This window comes from Pleuronectes platessa, chromosome 8 (assembly GCF_947347685.1).
Source record: "Pleuronectes platessa chromosome 8, fPlePla1.1, whole genome shotgun sequence".
Taxonomy (NCBI): Eukaryota; Metazoa; Chordata; class Actinopteri; order Pleuronectiformes; family Pleuronectidae; genus Pleuronectes; species Pleuronectes platessa.
Window position 1 is genome coordinate 26,345,066 of NC_070633.1, and position 19,704 is coordinate 26,364,769.

General features: G+C 42.1%; 1 protein-coding gene across 1 annotated transcript; it reads left to right on the forward strand.

Annotated features, from left to right (window-relative positions):
- Window positions 1-12,626: 12,626 nt before the first annotated feature.
- On the forward strand, window positions 12,627-13,947 carry lbx2 (ladybird homeobox 2). The gene is made up of 2 exons (XM_053429318.1): window positions 12,627-12,951; window positions 13,490-13,947. The coding sequence occupies exons 1-2, from the start codon at window positions 12,627-12,629 to the stop codon at window positions 13,945-13,947; spliced, it is 783 nt and encodes a 260-aa protein (XP_053285293.1).
- The last annotated feature ends 5,757 nt before the right edge of the window (window positions 13,948-19,704 follow it).

The following is a 19,704-nucleotide window of genomic DNA, read 5'->3' on the forward strand; positions in this document are numbered from 1 at the left end:
AGATTGTGTGAATTAAGATTAAAAGTTACATTCATTCATGTATGTAAACGTGATGACTGATAAAGTCATCAACAAAACACATCAAACTAAACTGATGCTTTTAGAGTCAAACTGGAATAAACTGGAATAACCCACATTATTATTTTTATTTCTATAGTGTTACGTGTTCAACAAGATTTTGCTTTAGTGTCAAAAGTAAATTGTTACAAATCCAAAGTGATAACCCAATCAATAAATCCAATTGTATTTGAATAGCCATCTTCACAAATTATAAATTGTCTCTATCTAGCCACTAATGCAACAACACTTTTCCTGTTCTAGATTTTGTCAGAAAATCTGAAATTTTTTTTAAAGCTCATTAGAACCATATATTTTGTGGGAAATGTCCAGAAATTCTGTAGCAATAACCACATGAGATTACAGCAGTAAAATGTCTGGAGAATGTTGATGACGTTTCTAACCGTCCACGTAGAAGACGCAGACAAAGATGTCGACTTGTGAAGACGACTCGATTCAAGTTCTTGTGATAAGAGCCGGTGTCGATGTGTAAACAGACACGTGTGCTTTCCTCAGCAGAACTCATACATCACATCCTACACATTCTAACCCGGTGACACCCCGCACATGAATGTTCCGGACATTTAAGAGTTGCTGTGAACGCGTCTGACCTGGACAATATCCGGCTGTTTTCTTCATATGTGAAAAAGAAAATCTGGAAAAAGGCTTGACCAAATTTGCAGGATGTTTTCTGGACTTTTCTGGAGATTTACAGATAATTGGCTAATTTACATGAGATACTATCTTTACTTCTCAGCTCTGCCTGTGACTTTTTGGAATAACACACTCACCAACTTCCGTGGCAACCTCCCCTTTGGACCTGGTGATGTGTCCGCGAGAGAAAGCCCCCCCCCCCCCCCCCCCCCCCTTCTTTTCTGAGATGAAATAATTCCCAGGTTTATTAGCTTGTGGAAATTGGCTTCACTGGAAGGCAGAAAAACAAATCATTTGAATACACACCCTGCGTGTCCTAATGTTCATTTCAAACGCTGTCACTTAGAGGGGAGGGAAGTGTGTGTGGGGGGGGGGGGGGGGGAGCGCATTGTGCGGCTGACAGGATTGGCTTTGTGCGTGATGAATGGGGCTGTCACAGACGGTGACAGGTTTGTGTTCAATACATGTGGATGTACAATACGCTCTGCATCCCGTGACAAGCTGGGAGGCTTTTGGTCCCGATAATCTCCATCTCGTTTCATCTCCGGCTGCTTATGGCGGATGTGGTCACGGGGGGGGGGGGGGGGATCAGGGGAAAACGCAGATTGGAGTTTCGTGTTTGACAAACACCTGACGTTAGAGGTCGTCTGATCACACGGGTTTGACTGCACCTAAAGTACCTGAAACACTAAAAACAAACTTTAGAGGTTGGTCCAAATCTACAATCGTCATACTCGAAGGGGGGGGGGGGGGGGGGGGGGCCAGTCCCAGGTGACCATATTGGACGGGGCGCCAGGTCAACACAGGGCCGACATACAACCATTCACATTCACATTCACACCTTCTAATGAACTCAACCATGATCTGTGTGTCTTTGGACTGAAGGAGGAAGTCGACGGACCCAGAGGAAACCAAGATACTTCAGCTGGAGGATGGTTAATGTAAATAAACAGTATTTGTGGAGATATAATACAAATAATGAAATTTAAGAGTAAAACAGAAGCAAAAATTATTTTTTACGGTGAATACTAGGCTAAAAGAAACCATTTTTGTAGTTTTAACACTATGTTTCAATATATTTTTATCCACCTGTATATAGTAATATCTTAGAGAAAATACTGAAGCCTCTTTCAATTTGATTTTACCTGAGTATGGTGACTATAAATACCTTGAATCCAAAAAATAGATGGACAGCGTGACTTATTCCCGAAAGTGAAGCCAAATAATTTCCCTCGCCCCCTAGTGGCTGGCTGCAATATAGGTCACATGGTACGTGAACCAAACAAATAAAAAATCTGAGTGTCTCAAAGATGTTTTCTGTCATTTTAAATATAGTTATTATCTCATTGTGGTTTGTTCCACAGTTCATTTTTCCAGTAAGTTTGGTTCAACTTGTTATTTGATGCTATGAAAACAGGATGAAACCTCATGATTGACAGCTGAGGCTGACGATTGATGTTTGATAGCATTGTTTGGTTTTTGTACAACTGGAGGAAGTAGAGATCTGCCGTCCATCTTTATTTACAGTCTATATAAAATACTAACTACACAGCTCACATGGAGGAGCCGAGTTTCCAACATATAAAACCCAAGAGGAGCAAATCCTGTTCCATATGTTCACTTGAGACACGTGCGTCCACATCTGGACGCTTTGAGACATTAAACTGCACCGCAGGAATAAAACCACTTTCAAAGTTTTCTTTTGTTGTTGCAGTTGCTGTTAACACTAAATTAGCACGCTAACACCACGTCGCAGGAGTGGACGTGTGCTGCTGAACATAAAACACAACAGATGAAGTGGAGAAGTGTATTAAAATGGCTCTGCTGCAGGAAGCGTAATGGAAAACAGGGAAGCAGCAGCGTCTCCTCGCTTGTCCCTTACAGACGGGACTCACCCGAGTGATAAAGGAAGGAGGGAGGAATTAAACTGTTCATACTTCACACATATCTGTTTGAGTTTTATGTATTTTAGTTGGAAGTTGACAAAAAACAACTCAGATATTGAACTGTAACAAACAAGGGATTAAACAAACCTCCGATTGACTCTGGACAAAGTTTTAAAAGTACAAGTTGGACTCTTAGTTTCAGAGGCCAAATCTGTCTTGATCCGGATTTTGGAAAAACAGAAATAAAACCCAGACACAAAGCGTTGGACGCTCAGAGGACGCAGGAGTTTCTCTCCATGGATTCATTGTTCACGGCCGCGACGGAGTGTGAACCGATTCTGAATATTTATGAACACACGGCGACGGAGTAAGTTATGGACGCGGATCGGGCCAAGACCTCGCTGAGTGTTTTCATTCCCTCTGTATTTATGCTTCCCCGACATCTTTTTTTTTCATTTCTATTTTTCCTGTTTTCTTCTCCATTAAAATACCTCAATGAAATAAGTCAGAAGAAAAGTAAAGAGACAGTTTTCTAATAGGAAACGTATGGAGATGATGTGAGAGAATGAAAAAAAGTCTTTGTATTTTTCACTTAATGGTCAGATTCAGCTTTATTCATCACTTCCACATCATACATGTCACACACATCAGGCTGCAGGTCACACATCATACATGTAGCGTAAAAAATAGAGCTGTGCTAAAGATCAGGAAAAGTCTTTACGCCACTCCAACTCTTGCTAGATGGGTTTCCTGAAAGAACAACAATTATTAATAGTCTACTCATAATTATCCTGCATTTCAAATTAAATTCATCTTTAGCTTCTGACGTCAGCATTGCTCTAAAACCACAGGTTTCATCGTCTGGCTAAAGCTTTTACTTTTGAACTTCCTGCCCTTGATTATGATTTGAATACTCGAGGAAGAAAATGAGGAGGGAGCTTCTTCCAAGAGGAGAGAAACCTTCAATTTAAATCTTGTGTGGAAATATAGATGGCAATAATAATGATTTAGCAGCTGGCTAAAAACATCCCAACATGTTCCAGTGAGTGCTGCGCTGCACCTCGGCTGCACGTTGTGTAACGGTTTGTATTTCACCTATGTGGACGCGTCCATCATCCCGTGCAGTGCATCACAATTAGAGCCAAACTAGCTGCGAAGGAGCCAGTAACTCTCTGTGTTGGTTTTATCCTGCTGAGGTGAGAGCAGGTTTCTGCACCGAGACGATTCTCCCTTTCACATTAAATCTTAATCAGCGAGATGTTTCATACAATTACTTTTAAAGAACTGCAGCAGCGAGTCTCTGGCAGGGGTATGCGAGTGGGAGTCACTGGGAGGCACTGGGAGAACAAATCTGAATGTCTGAATGAAGAATAACTGACGTCTCCACTCTGTGTCTATTAATAGCATCTGAACACACACTGAACATACAGGAATCACACAAAGGATAAAATGACAGTTGTACAAATCATCTTTCATGTAGTTAGTTTAAAAAGTTGACAACTCACCAAACCAACGAGCAGCTCAGCATCAACTCTCCTCATCTGACGTTTTCCCACCACAGTCGTTTCCTCTGAGTATTGATAGAGTTTCAATGTAAATCACCTTTAGCCTCAACTTTAAATAGAAGATAACACAAACTCAGTTTCTCCATTAGCGTTGACTTTTTCATCCGGGACGAAAAACAACGAGGCGATGACCTCACTCACGTCCGTGACCTAGTTTGGAAATGACCTCACATCCTGAGTCAAGGTCAAATGAGATGCATCTTAATATCTGGATCATACGTTCAATCTTACACACTTCAGTGCTTCAATAATTTGTATTTGCCTCTTTAGTACTTTGAAATCTGACAAAGATAAAATATGAACCTGCCTCTGATCTATGTTCAACTTTCCGCTGACTCGTTGTTGTGGTTGGAGAACCTCTGCTCGGGGTGACGTCAGAATATGAATGTGATTTTTAAGTCAAAGCTCTCTCTGTGTTCTGCGTTTGACCCGATGACATAAGTCTCCACCGTGAACGTGTTGGTGTGATATATTTATATACGCGTCTGCGGAGCCGCCAAACCATGACGTCCAGGAACTGGAGTCAGAAACGTACGCCTCCGCAAACGCTCTGACTCGGAGCCCGGGATACTCACTTATCCTAAATATTGTTTGACCTTCCCAGTGCCCGGCGATTACTCTCCTGTGAGTCCCCATCACCCTCCTCCTCCGCCTCCTCCTCCTCCTCCTCCTCTTTCCACAGATGGATTTTCTTTTGTTGCATTAATCCCACAGATCAGGTGGGGTTTGTCAACGTGTTAAACTTTAATACTTTGGGTCATTTATCTTTTACGGGCCTGTCAGCGACCAGACGAGCTATTTCCTCATTTGGTTTGGGAGCAAAGTGGCGCAGGAGAGAGCGAAGGAGGAGGAGGAGGTGGTGATGGAGTGGAGTGAATGTGGGGGTGGTGGTGGTGGTGGTGGGGGTCTCTGCTCACCACTTAATGAAATCCTGATGTGAGGAGACTCGGTGGAGGGGTGATCTCCGAGGTCACGGCGCCCACACCATCTCCAGAAAGCGACTGCCCTCCAGAGAGGTGGCTTCACTTACTCATTTCTTTCTCTGGGGCTCGTAAAGAGCAGCCGGCGACGTGGCGCTCATTACGCCTCTGGAACCCACCGGGCGCCCAAGTGGACAAGGATAGAACTGCAGGTGATTAATTTGGCCCGAGCTCCCCTGGAACGTGGTCGTGCTCACACAAGCATTTGTCTTCATTTGCCAAGATATGTGCAGTGACATGGGAAGATGGGCCCTCGGAGGCCGGAGGGGAGTCTGTGATTCTTCTTTCTACAGCTAAAACTTTTGTAAACAAAATACTACGTGTTGGTTTGTGTGTCCGTCAGTTGTGTTTAAATGATGCTGAAAAATCAATGCACTTTTTTTGGCTGATTTCAAATTTAGCCTAAAAAATACACTACTTCCAATACTATTTATGACAGCTGTTTAGACTGAATTTATTATGAAATACATTTAAATCTACTGCGATCTGAATATATTATTTATTGCTGATACATCACGTGGTTTATTCAAAGTGGATTGTTGGTATTTAAAATGGCGGCTGACGAAGAACCCTGGTGCTCCAAAGGTCACTGGTGAATAATTCCTCTGACGGGAGCTCTAGGTTTGTGGATTTTCTCTTTTTCAATCATTTCCGATTCAAACCTGTGGAACTAATGGATGAATAACGAGCGATAAAGTACATTTAGTTATGTTGCTCGTGCAGAAGCTGGTGAGACGTCAGTGTTTTATTTCACTGGTGTAATTACAACAAGTAAATACGAGATGAGCAGTTAAGCAGAGAGTTTATCAAACGAGCACTTTGAGAACGTTCGATTCATTTTGTCATCGCTGATTTAAAAGTGTCAAAGTCACATGATGTAATAAAATGAGAACATTATTTCTCTGCAACAAAACACAAACATTACATGAGTTAAATTTGTTGAACTTGGAGTTTTATAACAGCAAAGTTTGATTTGTCTGCGTATTATTAACCTCATATATAGTGTGAGTTGGACAGAGACATACTACTGGTGTAAAATAATATTAATTTAGCTGAAGTCAGAATAGTTTCCTCACTTTTCATGCAGATGTGATTCATGCTTGATTGCAGTTTACACACATGAACATTTTAATGAAGATATTACAAAATAGGTTATAAATTCAGTTTTTTGTTGAAAATATGTAAAAAGAAAATTCCGCTGCAGTTTTTATTTGTGTGTGTCTGTGTGAGTCTAAGGTCATGACTGTCTGAAGTCTGCTGGACACAGTGTTCATGTTATGGTCACTTCTGATCACAGGGCAGCTCAGCAGAAGACTCCCATCATTAACTATAAATAGATTTGCCCTTGTGCACTGTGCACTGTGTGTGTGTGTCTGTGTGTGTGTGTGTGCGTGTGTATCTGTGTGCGTAATCGTGCAATGGCAATTTTCAATCCCTCTAAAACTCGATTGTTTTAATTTTGCCCAATGACAACAAATGATCCCGAGCACCAAACTCAGCCACTGATGCTGGAAAAAAACAAAATAAAAAAGTAAAATATATTTTTTTAAATCCTGTATTGGATTTGCAAAAATAACATTTAGCTTTTTCAATATTACCTTTTTACATAATGTTTGCAGGTCAAAATTAATGGTAATATAATGTTGTAATAACTCTTTAATTCACAAACACATCATAATGATGATTTGTGTTCAGTTTGGTGTCATTGGTCATTTTAGTGGCTCTTTTGGACGATTGGCTTTGGGCCACACGCATACACACGCATACACACACACACACACACACACACACACACACACACACACACACACACACGTTATAAATGGACTTTGTGGTATCAGATTCCACACCGTGCACCTCTGGTCAGTGAACTAATTACACAGTAATGAGGCTAATCAAGAGTCAAACAGGAGAAACATTCAGCCCTAATGCTGTAATCCAGCTCTAAGCCTCCACATGTCCTTCTTTATGATGTTAAATGGCCCCCGCTGGACCATTACAGAGGAACAAGGACGACCACAGTCCACTCAGGGGCGAAGGGGGGGGGGGGGGGGGGGGGGGGGGGGGGTCTCAGGCTGTGGAACAAAAACTAAATAACACTCAGAGGTCTGCAGTAGATTTGAGTCCAGAGGTGTCAGAAGCTCAGAAACTCTGCTGTTATTAATCTGTGAATCTGTGCAGATCTGAACCCCTGTGGTTTAGTTAGTGTCAGTCAGAGGCTTAAGTTCACAGGAACTCCACCAGATACCAGATACCACGACCTGGAGGAACTGGGAATCGGCACAGATATGTTGCTAGAACAGATTCCAGACCAGCAGGCAACAAAACACAATCCCACAGATATCATCACTTCATTCATCTCTTGGATTAATGAGGGAAACTGTTGGTTCACGGTACGTGGACCATTTATCAGGCTGTAACAACATCATCATCATTCAATATCGATAATCCTCATGATCTATATTATCTCTATTGAGTTTAAAGACTTGTTGTTGTTTCTCTCACTGTGTTTACACAATGCACCAGAATTATATTGATTTCTATAATATTATATATCGAGACATGGTTTGTAACAGAAGTTGTATGTTTTCAATGTTTTATTTTATTGAAGCACTTTGTTACCTTGTTTAGATAAGTGCAAAAATGTAAGTGTTATTATTATTATTGTAATAATTATGGAACCGTTGTTACATATTGTGATTGACAGGGATAATTGGTGATATTTCTCTGTTGCCCAGCCCTAACATGTTGTCATAGGCCGACATGATTGTGTTAATTTATTTACACACTGTGACACATGTGAGTGCATCAACACTCACATGGTCATGTTAGCAGTAGCTCCATTCATTGAGTTAAGTTTTGTAAGTACCTGCATTGTGAAAAGTGTCAGTCAGAGCTGAAAGAAAGAATATATATATTAATATAATAAAGGGTATTTTTCAAACAAATCAGTGACCCAAGAAACATTTCCTTGTTGCAGCATCTCAGGTAAATTAGCAATTTTTCTTTTGTCAAATAGAAAAGTAAAGTGTGTGTGTTGGATGATTAGTCTCATTAAAACAAGCTATTTATTTACTTTAGGATTCCATGAAATTCCCATTTTATTGTCCCATAGAATGATGAATTGATTAATGGAAAAAGAATACAGTAGATTAGGTCAATACTAATAATATATATATTCTATATTCTATAAATTGCAGAACCACAAATATAAAACAGGACATATATCAGGCTACTCGTTCCACATTGTCTCCCCGATTCACCTTCATCTCTTCAGAATCCAAACAAAAGCTCCTCTACCTCGCAGAGGCCCACGTGTGACAGCTCCTGACACACAAGAGGTCTGAGGAGGATGCTGACGTGATGCGAGGCCTCGACCAATCAGAACTCGCTGCGTGGACCGCGCATCAAGCTGCTGTGAGGATCAACACCTGTGAGTCTCGGCCCGAGGAGCGACGTGCGCCCGCAGCCGTGCGTTCGAGGCCAGCAGCTCGGAGAGAACATGCGCCACGGGTGAGGCGAGCTGTCAAACACACCGAGGCTTTAGTAGGGTTTGATATGGGCCTGGTAATAGGCCACACGCACGCACGCACGCACACACACATGCACACGAGGCAGGTGGGTTGATTTGGATGAAGGCCTCTTTACGCACGAGAGAAGATAAAAGACACAAATATTAAATGTGTAAATCTATTCATATTTAGGTAATTTCTATTTCTTGTGGCCTCAGAATGATCAGAGATTATTATCATCGTTGTTTATTTTATTATTAGAATTTTTATATTATTCTATCCAAGCTGTGGAATTGAATGTAGAGGTTCCCACTGTCCGGCTCCAGGCCCCGGGTCCTTGTGGCCCGGACACAGCAGCATCCAGCCGCTCGCGCTGCCCCTCAGTCGGCTTGTGAGAAGGGAAACAAACACCCACCGCGCCCCGAGCAGCCTCCTCCTGTATCATGTTCTGCTGCGAGGCGTTTACAGCTGTTTAGTGTCCGGATCCAGGCCGACACGCTGCGCTGCGAGAGCGGCCGCTTCACAGCAGAGGAGACGGGACCTGCGACACCGCCACGGCCTGGACACATCCACACATATATATATATAACCCCAGAATGAAGCCCGTGTTCTGAAGGGATAGAAATCATCGTACTTAATAAAAAGATGACCTCAAATATTTTGGGAAATATTTAAAAAAGGAGCTGAATTTGTCTTTATTCGTTTACAAAATAATAACAATAAAGGTGGAAGAGATATTTGTGGTTTATATCACCTGTATTTTCCATTGTGAGATTAATGTGACCTTGTAGTGTATTAAATTGTTTTGTTGTAGGTTTCCTGCTTTTTTTATAAGACCACTGTGAGTATTTCTATTGTTTACGATTGAAAATGTTCTATTTCAGACAAAAATAACCAATGAAAGAATGTGCAAATATTAAAAATTTGAGGTTTTCACTGTGTTTCACGTTTTAAAGAATCGAAATTTGACAGGAAAATGAATCAAAAATGAGTAAAACATGTTTTCTGTGCAAAACGAACAAGGCGTAATGAAGCTGATTCCATTTTAAAAACTAATGGTATTATCATTATACCAGTGGTGGTATTCGTCCCCAGCCTCCCTGGTGCAGCAGGATGAGGTGGACACACTGATGTGAACACCTCCTGCTCGCAACACGGTGGATTAACGTGGTGATTAATGACGGAGACGATGACCTTTACCGGGAGGGCGTCTCCACCTCGCTCTGATTCCATCGAGCTACACGAGACGATTAGTTAAAAGGTGACCAGTGGAATCCAGTGGAGAAGAAGTTTGATTAATTCAACCTCACACAGATAAATTTGGCCTTATAATAAAAAAATAAAAACAACAATCCCCTCAGTGTAACGCGCTACTTTCTGGAGAGAGAATCTCGGGCGCTGATTGGAGGTTAAACCAAAGCGAATCATCCAATTAAATCCCCCCCTGAAGAGGTGATTGATGATGTCAGCTGCTCTGCTTCTAATTAGCGTTTAAATTAAGAAAGAAAAAAAAAACTTTCAGGTCCAGATTCACTTCAGACCTCAAAGCCCAGTGAAGCGTGTTGTTTTAAGGGGGTGTGTGGGGGGGTGGGGGTCCTCAGGGTTATTCACGCTCAAACTAAATTTGAGGGTTAATAATCTACAGCAGGTCGGGTCACGGTGCAGCAGGGTTCCTTATCTTTCACAGGATTAAATTACCAATGAAATGAAAAATAATCCTCACAGTGGTTTCCTCTTTCTCAAACCTGTGAGGACGGTAAAAGGCCTGAAAGGGAAAATGTGGTGAACACGATAAAAAATAGAAGAATATTGTTTATTGAATTGTTCTTTTCATCAATCAACGAGTAGACCATATCTACATCTAAACTGATTTCTGGTGTTTCTATAAAACAAAACCACCGTATTTCTCTGAGTGCTAAATAATAATAATAATCAAACCATTGTATCCTGCATTTTAGACGTTTTAGGCTTGAAACTGATCTCATATGCAAGTCCTAAATGTCAGAGTGAATCAGAATCAGTGTGATATTAATAAGCTGCCTCAGCCTGAACGTTCTGCTACCTGCACTCCTCCAGAAAACGCATGCACGCTCCTGTCCAAATCCCCAAACTGGATTTACTCCCCGCAAACTGCTGCTCGTTATGGAGAAATATATATTCAAAGCAGCCACAAAGGGTGGACCTCCAAGGCAGCTAATAGAATTTCCTGCTGTTTTATAACTCTGTCCCTAAACCAATGTCACCATATGCTGCTGTTGGCACAGGAGTGTCCGCAGTGGCTTCGTGGGCGCCAGGTTTCATCCAAACGTGTCGGAATAATCTGATTCTGCTTCGACAAAAAAAATATAAAAAAAGGGACTACATTTTTATTGTTTTATTCAACCTCTGGCACGTGGAAGCAGCTGGCACGTAGATAAGCATTCAGCTGCAGGAATGTAATAATATATATATTTAATTCAGGTAACGTAACAAGAGAAGCCTTTGTTCCATTTTGCGTAAACCTGCGTATTTGTTGTGGTATTTTTTATTTTATGTAATGACATTTTATTCAAGCATTAAATATTTTTTTACAGCTTTCTTTATGATCCTTTACTCTTATAAAAGGTAAAACACACATTTCGTTCTGTCTGCAGATCACGCATCACCTCAAAACAAGCATTTAAACGAATCTATGCCCAAGTGGCACGAGCTGTCCGATGCGTTACATTTTTACAAGCTTAAAACAAAACAAGGTGTTTCCTCTGAGCGGACGTACCTGCGGCTCTGCTCGGTGTCCAGCTCCATCCACTGCTGTCTCCCAACATCAATACACTCCCCCCTCCCAGAAAGGAAAAATAAAATGTTAAATTCACAATCCTCCGTCCTCAGAGTCTGAGGCACAGCTCGGCGTCACCTTTATTAGACGCTCGTTTCACGCTGGCGCATTAAATTACACTGGAACTCGGGGGTTTACCTGCAGGCTCATATTGACGCACGGATAAATTACCAAGAAAAAAAAGGACAAACTACAACAAACCGTGTGAACAAAGGAAGGACTATAAATAATATAAAACTAGTTCAGTCAGACAAATGAGAGTTCTGTCATGTCTGCCTTTAGAGTATATCATTTTTGCAAAGACTTAAATCCACCACCTGCCACGTGGAACAATGGATTAAACTGGATTATTTTTTCTGTCCATTTGTAAATATTTGTAAGTATTTTTTTAATAAACCTCAAAAATCTGTTCCTTAAATGTTCTCATTGTGACTTTAAAGCCAGATCCCCGTGCAACACGGTGTCTAATGCGCACATTACGCATAACGCCCTGTGCGTAATTACGCAGCTAAATGACTAAATGGATATCACGGCTGGAGACCATTGTTGGCTCTGTGTCTCTCCAAACTTTACCATAATGCTGCTGGCAGAATTCTAATGGGCATCGACTCTCCCTTTCTGGAAGAACAGACCAGCAGAGGGAAACAGATGCATAAACATTTCGGGGGCATCTTTCTCCTCGGCAGCGAAAGACTCCTCCTATTCCCCACGTCCAATTAGTTATTATGGTCCGGCCCTTTAAGACGCAGCAGCGGGTCAGCAAGGAGTGTAGTGTTTCTCTAATTGAACTTCGCCCAATCAACAATAACTCGTTAGCAGTCGCTTTCTTTTTCTCGGTGCTCGCGACAGCTTTTTTCTCCTTGCAGGGATTCACCCCCTCCAGTCCGCTACTTCCTAAAGATCCACATGGAGCTTGGCAGAGGGACTGCGGATCTCTGAGGGGAACAGCTACAGAGCGGTTGCCGTTTGCAACTCCGCCAGAAGCATGGTTGTTTTGGAGGAAAAGTCTCAGGCGAACTAAGTTGCAGCGCTCGGCTTTAAGAGGCGACATTTAGGGGAGTTGCTCGAGCGGCGGAGGACACACGTGTGGACGCGTAAAACGACCATTTGAATGAAATAATCAACTTTGCGAAAGCAGCGATTGTTCGGGGACTGCGATGACCTCTAGTAAAGACATGAAGGCAGGCTCTGTGTTGCAGTCCAGCGGCGAGGAGAGGAGACGGGCTCCCCTGGACCAGTTGCCGCCGCCGGCCAACTCCAACAAGCCGCTGACGCCGTTCAGCATCGAGGATATCCTTAACAAACCGTCGGTAAAGAAGTCGGTGGCGAGTATCCGTCCGCCGAGAGTGCTGGAGAAAGTCTCGGGCTCTAACTCGGGGAGAAACGGGATCACCACTCCCTCCTCGCCGCTGTGCGCGCTGGAGGAGTTGGCCAGCAAAACGTTTAAGGGTCTGGAAGTCAGCGTGATCCAGGCAGCAGAAGGTAAAAACACGTTTATACGTCGAATACGTATTTTCAGAGGGATGCAGAAACTTTTGAAGCGTTTTCTGATGGAGGGAAGTCGCCACTGCTCACTGCGAGCTGGGCTTGTTTTGACTTGATAGTGTGGGCATGCGAGGGCAGCTGCATGAGTGTGAAACGAAAAGGCAACATTTACGCATGAACCACAAACTGTGGCTAATACACCAGTTTGCATGGTGTCAAAGAGCCAATCAGCTGGGAGAGCCAGAGACTGACCGATAAACATAAATGGCTCGTGGATATTGTATATTTTGATCCACTGTAAAAAATAATATTTACCTAAAAATGCAGGTATTTGTTCAAATTCTTGGTTTACGATTTAATCAAGTTCTTATAGAATGTTGTTGTTGATGTTGTTGTTTTATATTTTTGATTTGAGTTTGGATGAAAGCCTGTGGAGCGAGGACAGGCCTCTGCTGCTGTTGTGGCTCGGGGTTGGGGGGGTGAATGTGGCCCTGGCGGTTATCTCATTCCTCATATGTGTGTTTTCTTCCCCAAGGTCGCGAGCATGTGAACGCCTTCGGCCAGAGGCAGACGTCGAAGAAGAGAAGAAAGTCGCGGACGGCCTTCACGAACCACCAGATCTACGAGCTGGAGAAGAGGTTCCTGTACCAGAAGTACCTCTCCCCGGCCGACCGCGACCAGATCGCGCAGCAGCTCGGGCTCTCCAACGCGCAGGTCATCACCTGGTTCCAGAACCGCCGGGCCAAGCTCAAGCGGGACCTGGAGGAGATGAAGGCGGACGTGGAGTCGCTGAAGAAGATCACGCCGCAGACGCTGCAGAAGCTCGTGACCATGGAGAACATTGACGACGCGCAGGCTGGCGACCCCGAGTCGCCCAGTATCTCCCCGACCTCGCAGGGGCACCGGGCCTTCCCGCAGTCCCCCTCCTCGTCCAGAGACCAAACCACGGACGAGTTCTCGGAGGACGACGAGGAGATCGAGGTGGACGATTGACAGTCGCGTCTGGTTTTCATAAGCAACGGCAACGAAAAAAAGAATACTAAAAAAAAAAGGGGGCATTTTTTTCTTCCCAAACTTTTGCACGGATACTGACAAAAAGGAGAATATAAACATTTCAGGAAAGTTTTTTTCTCCTCTTCTTCTTTTTTTTCTTCCTCCATTTTAATTTATTAATCGGACTTCCAACAGGAATATCTGCTCCACTCACACACTGACTTAACTGTTATGGTACAGGAAGACTTGACAAGTGTGTAAACATCTTAATGTTTCTTTATTTTTATTTTTTTGTGGAGGGGTGTGTGGAAAGTTGTGCAATTATTTTTTGTTGTTTGCCATTTACGCGCATTCTTCTGTCTGGATCTGCCAAATATTTAAATGAACCCCCCCTCCTCCACCCCCCCTTTTTTTTGGTTTGTCCCTGCACAGCTCGGGGTCGATGTCTCAGCACATCACACCTCAAGAGTAAAAAAAAAAAAAAAATGATTCAGTCCTGAGCGAACGTGTGTGTGAGAGCACGCGGGCCTGCGCGCTGAGCCGAGGACGCGCCGCCGGCACCAGCGACTGCGAACTTTTACGCGCCCCGAGTTCTGTACATAGATCAAACATCCTATGCGATAATTTTATTGTAACATTCTATTTAATCAGCATCTATGTAAATAAAGGTTATATGATATTTCAAAGAAGCTTTTTTTCTGCGCTCATTGCTAGAATTAGAATTTAAGAATCCTGAAGTAGAAAGATGAGGGATTACGCACAGATGAGTCGTTATGATTATGGGGTTATTATGATTAGAATATAAGAAAAGGGATTTTTTTATAAGACATTTTAAAGTTAAGGGAGGCCACTGTCGGTTGTTTTCTTTTCTTTAAGGGGGTTTTAAGTGTTTTGTGTTGGTGTCATTGTGACCTAAAGGAATGTTAGACCACATACAGTCACTTTGATATTCCATTTGATTATTATAAGAGTGTAATAACCAGTGGATTTGTCCTCGGAGGTTAACAAAACAGGGGCTTCCAAACTCTGCCTGGTTAAAAAAGTGGCTCCTGAATAATTGACCCCTGCTTTCAGCCTCCAAGTGCCATGACTTCAATTAGCAGCCGTCCGCTTTCTTTCTTCCCATTCTCTGCGCCGCCTTTCAATACATCTTGTCACAAGAAGGTCCGGGTCTGGCCGCGGTGTTAAGAAAAGCTGTCCTCCACCCCTCACGCCATATGTTTTCTTCCTCCCTCTCCCTCTCCGCACGACCACTCGTCTTTTTAACACAACTAGTCGACATGATTGATTAGGTTAACCCGCCTCTGCCGCACATAAAACAGCCTCCGCCGGGCCGTGGGCAATAATGGCACGCATCTGCCACTCTTCACCCGGGTTTGTTTGGAGAGAAGGGGAAAGAAAAAGAGAGGAGTCTCCCATGAATAGCAAATGGGTCCGTGTGATGGTCCTAATGAATAAACCTCAATGGGGAGGCAGTGGAAATGCGACGTGCTGCTGCTGCTGCTCATCACTGACCATTTGTGGCAGGGATCAAGAGTTTGTTGTGTTTGTGTTTGTGTGTGTTTGTGTGGGTGTCTGAGTGTGTGTGTGGGGGTATGTGTGTGTGTGTGTGTGTGAGAGAGAGACTACACGATCAAATGTTATTTAATTCGAAATCAATTAGGACTTTTCACCGGTGTTCAATATAAACAACCGGATTTATAATGTATTTAATTTATTTTCTATATTTCTCTTAATTGCTTCCCCAAATAAAATAATTATACATCGTTCACTAAAGTAATAAACACACATCATGCACTATTCTTTTGAGAATTTAAAAGTTTAACAGACATTAACTGAAGCAGTTGAGATTATGAAATTCTAGGAAATAAATTGGGTGATTCACATTTTTCAGCTTTAAATGTTTTATTTAAAATAACAAAAATAATATTAATATTAACAATAACTTCTATGGGGCAGAGGAAAGGGGATTCCTGTTTTTGGAGTAAATGTGGTGGCATTTGCATTTTGATAGTCTGATGTACTGCAGACTGCACTCTTCTGTATTTACACTTTAAACATGATTAAAATCACATAATTATTATTATAATAATAACTGATGATTCAAGAAATTATAGGAATTTTTGGCTTTTCAAAATGAAGTGGAATGTAATTAAATTCCTACTTCAATTTCTCTTAAAAATCTAAAATATATAAAATTAAATTGAATATGAGAATGTGTGAGTGTAGTAGCAATGAGTCAAACTGCTGGAGCTGGAGCTTGTTCCCCGGTTCCCCTGGTGAGACACAGAGCAGGCTGGCGCTCACAATAGAAGCAATCGAGTGGAATCGTGGAGGTTGAAAAGTCAAGTAGGCCTTTTACTGTGGAGCCACTCAGGACTGGCAGGAGGAACAACACACAGGACGGAGCTTTAAATAAAGTCGGAGAACAAATGGGTTTAAGTCCTCAGCCCTAAACCCGCTGATAAAACTGTAGGCGCTCATAAAGAAGAGCATTACTCTGTGGGAGACACACAGCACCTTCTCTCATGGTGCCACCATCTTTACCAACTGCAATATGTTATGGTACTTTAGGGGGTTTTAATTTTAAAGGGAAGAATATATGGTATAGTGGTTAGTTTGAATATAATAACACATTATTATTATTATAGAAGGAGCCGATCAGTGGAATTTTCTACATTAAATTCAACAGCTGGATTAAAATAATCACACTTTAGTGGCTGTTTGTTCGGTTCCACATTCACATGCACACTTTTCTATGTATTGTAATGAGGTGAATTAAAGCCCTGAAGGTGCAGAGAGAGAGAAACACTAAGCAAGAGCCCTCAAATCTTAGGGCTCATCATGTAAGTGCCCTGCGGGGACGTGCTCAGGCTTTTTCAGCCTGGATGTAATTTGCATGTGCCTGTGTGTATATGCTGCGGGTGTGCAGCTTGTCAAGGAGGTTGTATTAATATTCATTTAGAAACATTGGCCACAGGGGCCTGATTTAAAAAGAAAAAAAGGTTCAGCTACCTTCCAGATATTATCAAGGTCATCAGGAAAATATCTAAACACAACAGTTTGAGGGAAATAGGATTTTACAGCAAATACCCTACGTTTTGTTAAGTTAGTCCAGTGCTGCCTTCTTCTTCCAGGTTATGGATCCATGTGCATTAAAATCAAAAAATGTTTTTTCCCCTGATAAAGATCTAAACTGCATTTCTAACCTTTGACCCCTTAAGACACCTGAAGGCCCTGATGCCCAAAGGATTAAACACAATATCACAATTTTAACAATCCACTATATTTACTGTGTTGTTGTGTTTAAAAGCTCATTTCTTTACGACTGAGTAACGTGCAGCTGAATCATGAAAGTGATTCTGCTGCTACTTAGCGAGAGAGCGAGGACACAGAATAAGATACAAGGCTTGTGTACAGTGGAGTATCAGCTCCTGTCAGGTTACCAGTCTTTCCTTTCACTCACATCAAAGCTCAGCACCTCCTCCTCCTCCTCCTCCTCTGTCCTCGTGTCTGCAAAGAACCAAGTCTGCCACCTAGTGCCGATCTGGCAGCACTGTCTCTGACATCCGAGCCAAACCGACACATGGAGCCCTGCAGAGATAAAGAGGTGGAGGGATGGACACAGGATTGGGTTTGGTTCGAGTCTTGGGGCTGGAAGAGAAAATCCTCGTTAAGCCCCTCGCAGCAGAACGCAGCGTTTTCCATACGCTCTCCTCGGCAAGGCCCCTAAAACGTGCAATAAAATATCACCACAGTTAGTGTGTCACATAAACATTTAAAAGATGAGGCGGTCTGCCAGCTGGCTTGGCTGCTTCTTTTTCTTCATTTCGTAATGGCAGGAATTCTGCTTAAAGGGGCAGCGGCTTCACACACGACGCTGTGTTTACACATCTTCAGGAGCCTGTGAACAGACACCGGCTCGTCTCAGCGCTGGATGGGAGCTTTCTGAAATCCTGACAAGGGTTATCTCCAGCTGAGCTCACAGTTCATAAATCTAGAGCAGAAAGCCCGGTTTGCAAACTGGGAGGACGGAGCTCCGGAGATGTGGGCATTTGTTTGGCTTGCAGGGGTCTGATGAAAGATGCTCTGGAGTTGCATTATTGGAAATGTGGGGCCCTGCATGTTTTGAACTTTGGCTCATACTGAAAAGAGAAAGTCAGGACTTGGACTGGGCTGCAAGAATGTGTGGACTCGTGCAAGAATCCAAACTTTGTGGGAACACTTCCTTTGAACTGTTAGAGGCACGTGCATGGGATTTTAAAATGCAGTTGTTATAATACTTTAATTTCACAAACCAAAAACTACACCTAGGTTTATCAAAAGTAAATTACTACTGTCCATACAGTAGACAGATCAGTCCGGTTAAAGGTTGAGGTTAAAGTGGTTTGTCACATAAACAAATTATTTACTATGTGAACAATTTCATTAATTTACCAAATTGAATCACATGGAAATGAACAGGATGTTTAAATGTCAAAGGTTAAAATCAAACATTGACTTAAATGGAAAATATTGAAAACAAAATAAAGGATTGTATAAATATCTACTTTGACAGAACTGAATCAGCACTATATAGTTTAATATAAAATTACGATTCAAGAGAAAGATAAGATTTGTTAAAAAACAAAGCAGGTTGATTATCTGTCAGGAGAGAAACGTGCAGGAGGAGGTTCTACAGAGCTGCTGTTAAAAGATCAATGTTTGAAACTCAGTGGAAGAAGTTCCAATGGTCTGATGAGTATAAAATCATAATTTTCTTGAACATTAGTATTAAAATACTGTGTCTGCTGTGACCACCTCCACCACATCACAGAGAAACACACCACGAGGAGCCCGGTGGAGGCAGCAACTTCCGGTGGCAACGCTTTCCTGCAGCCGACCTCAAGACAATAAAACTAAAATCCTGCAGGAGAATCTGCGACGGCTCAGAAACCAGAGGAGAAGATTTATTTAAAAAAAAACAAGGCCGAGACATAAAGGCCGAGCCGGACGGAAATGGACCAAGGACGAGACAGAATATGAAGCCGCAGGCAGGACTTTAAAATAACCGTTCACTCACAGTTCTCTCTCTCTAACAGGACGGAGGCCGAGCTCGTTCAGATGATGTGTCCAGATGCACAGAAACAGAAACATCCACAGACTGGAAGCTGCAGCCAGAGGTGATTCTACCACAGATGAACTTTTATACGATCAGGCAACAAAATCTCACTGATTTATATCTGTGCTCCAGTGACGCCACTTCAAGAGTATTTAAGTATTTCTTTGATGCATCCAAGATTTTGAATTGTACATTAATTCAACATGAAAATCTACTATAACCTTAAAAAAAGGTTTCTGATCATTTGCGAGGTTTTGCCTGAATTTAACATTTAAAAAGCAGATGAGCCTTTCACAAACATTTCAGCATTTATATTTGACCATATTGACTAAAATATCAAGCCTACATTAAATGTCTTTATCACAAGGGTTAGAAAACGATAAGTAATTATATTGTTATATTAATAATAACTGACAATAGATCGACTTTGCAGAGAAATATGCTGCATCAAAAGTAGGAAACAACTGAGGTAATAGAAGTTAAAATTAAATGAAACTGCAATCATTATAAACTTATAAAATATACATACTTATGTTTAAAACCTGTACTAATGTAAAATACACACACTAATATTTACACACACAGACAGGTTCTTTACAGATGTAGATTAAAAAAATATATGTATATTTAAAAATCTTTAAGCAAGTGATTGAAAG

Coding starts and splice junctions, on each gene's coding strand:
- lbx2 (XM_053429318.1), top strand. CDS start 12,627: ATGACCTCTAGTAAAGACATGAAGGCAGGCTCTGTGTTGCAGTCCAGC. Junction 12,952..13,489: donor CGTGATCCAGGCAGCAGAAG/GTAAAAACACGT, acceptor TTCTTCCCCAAG/GTCGCGAGCATGTGAACGCC.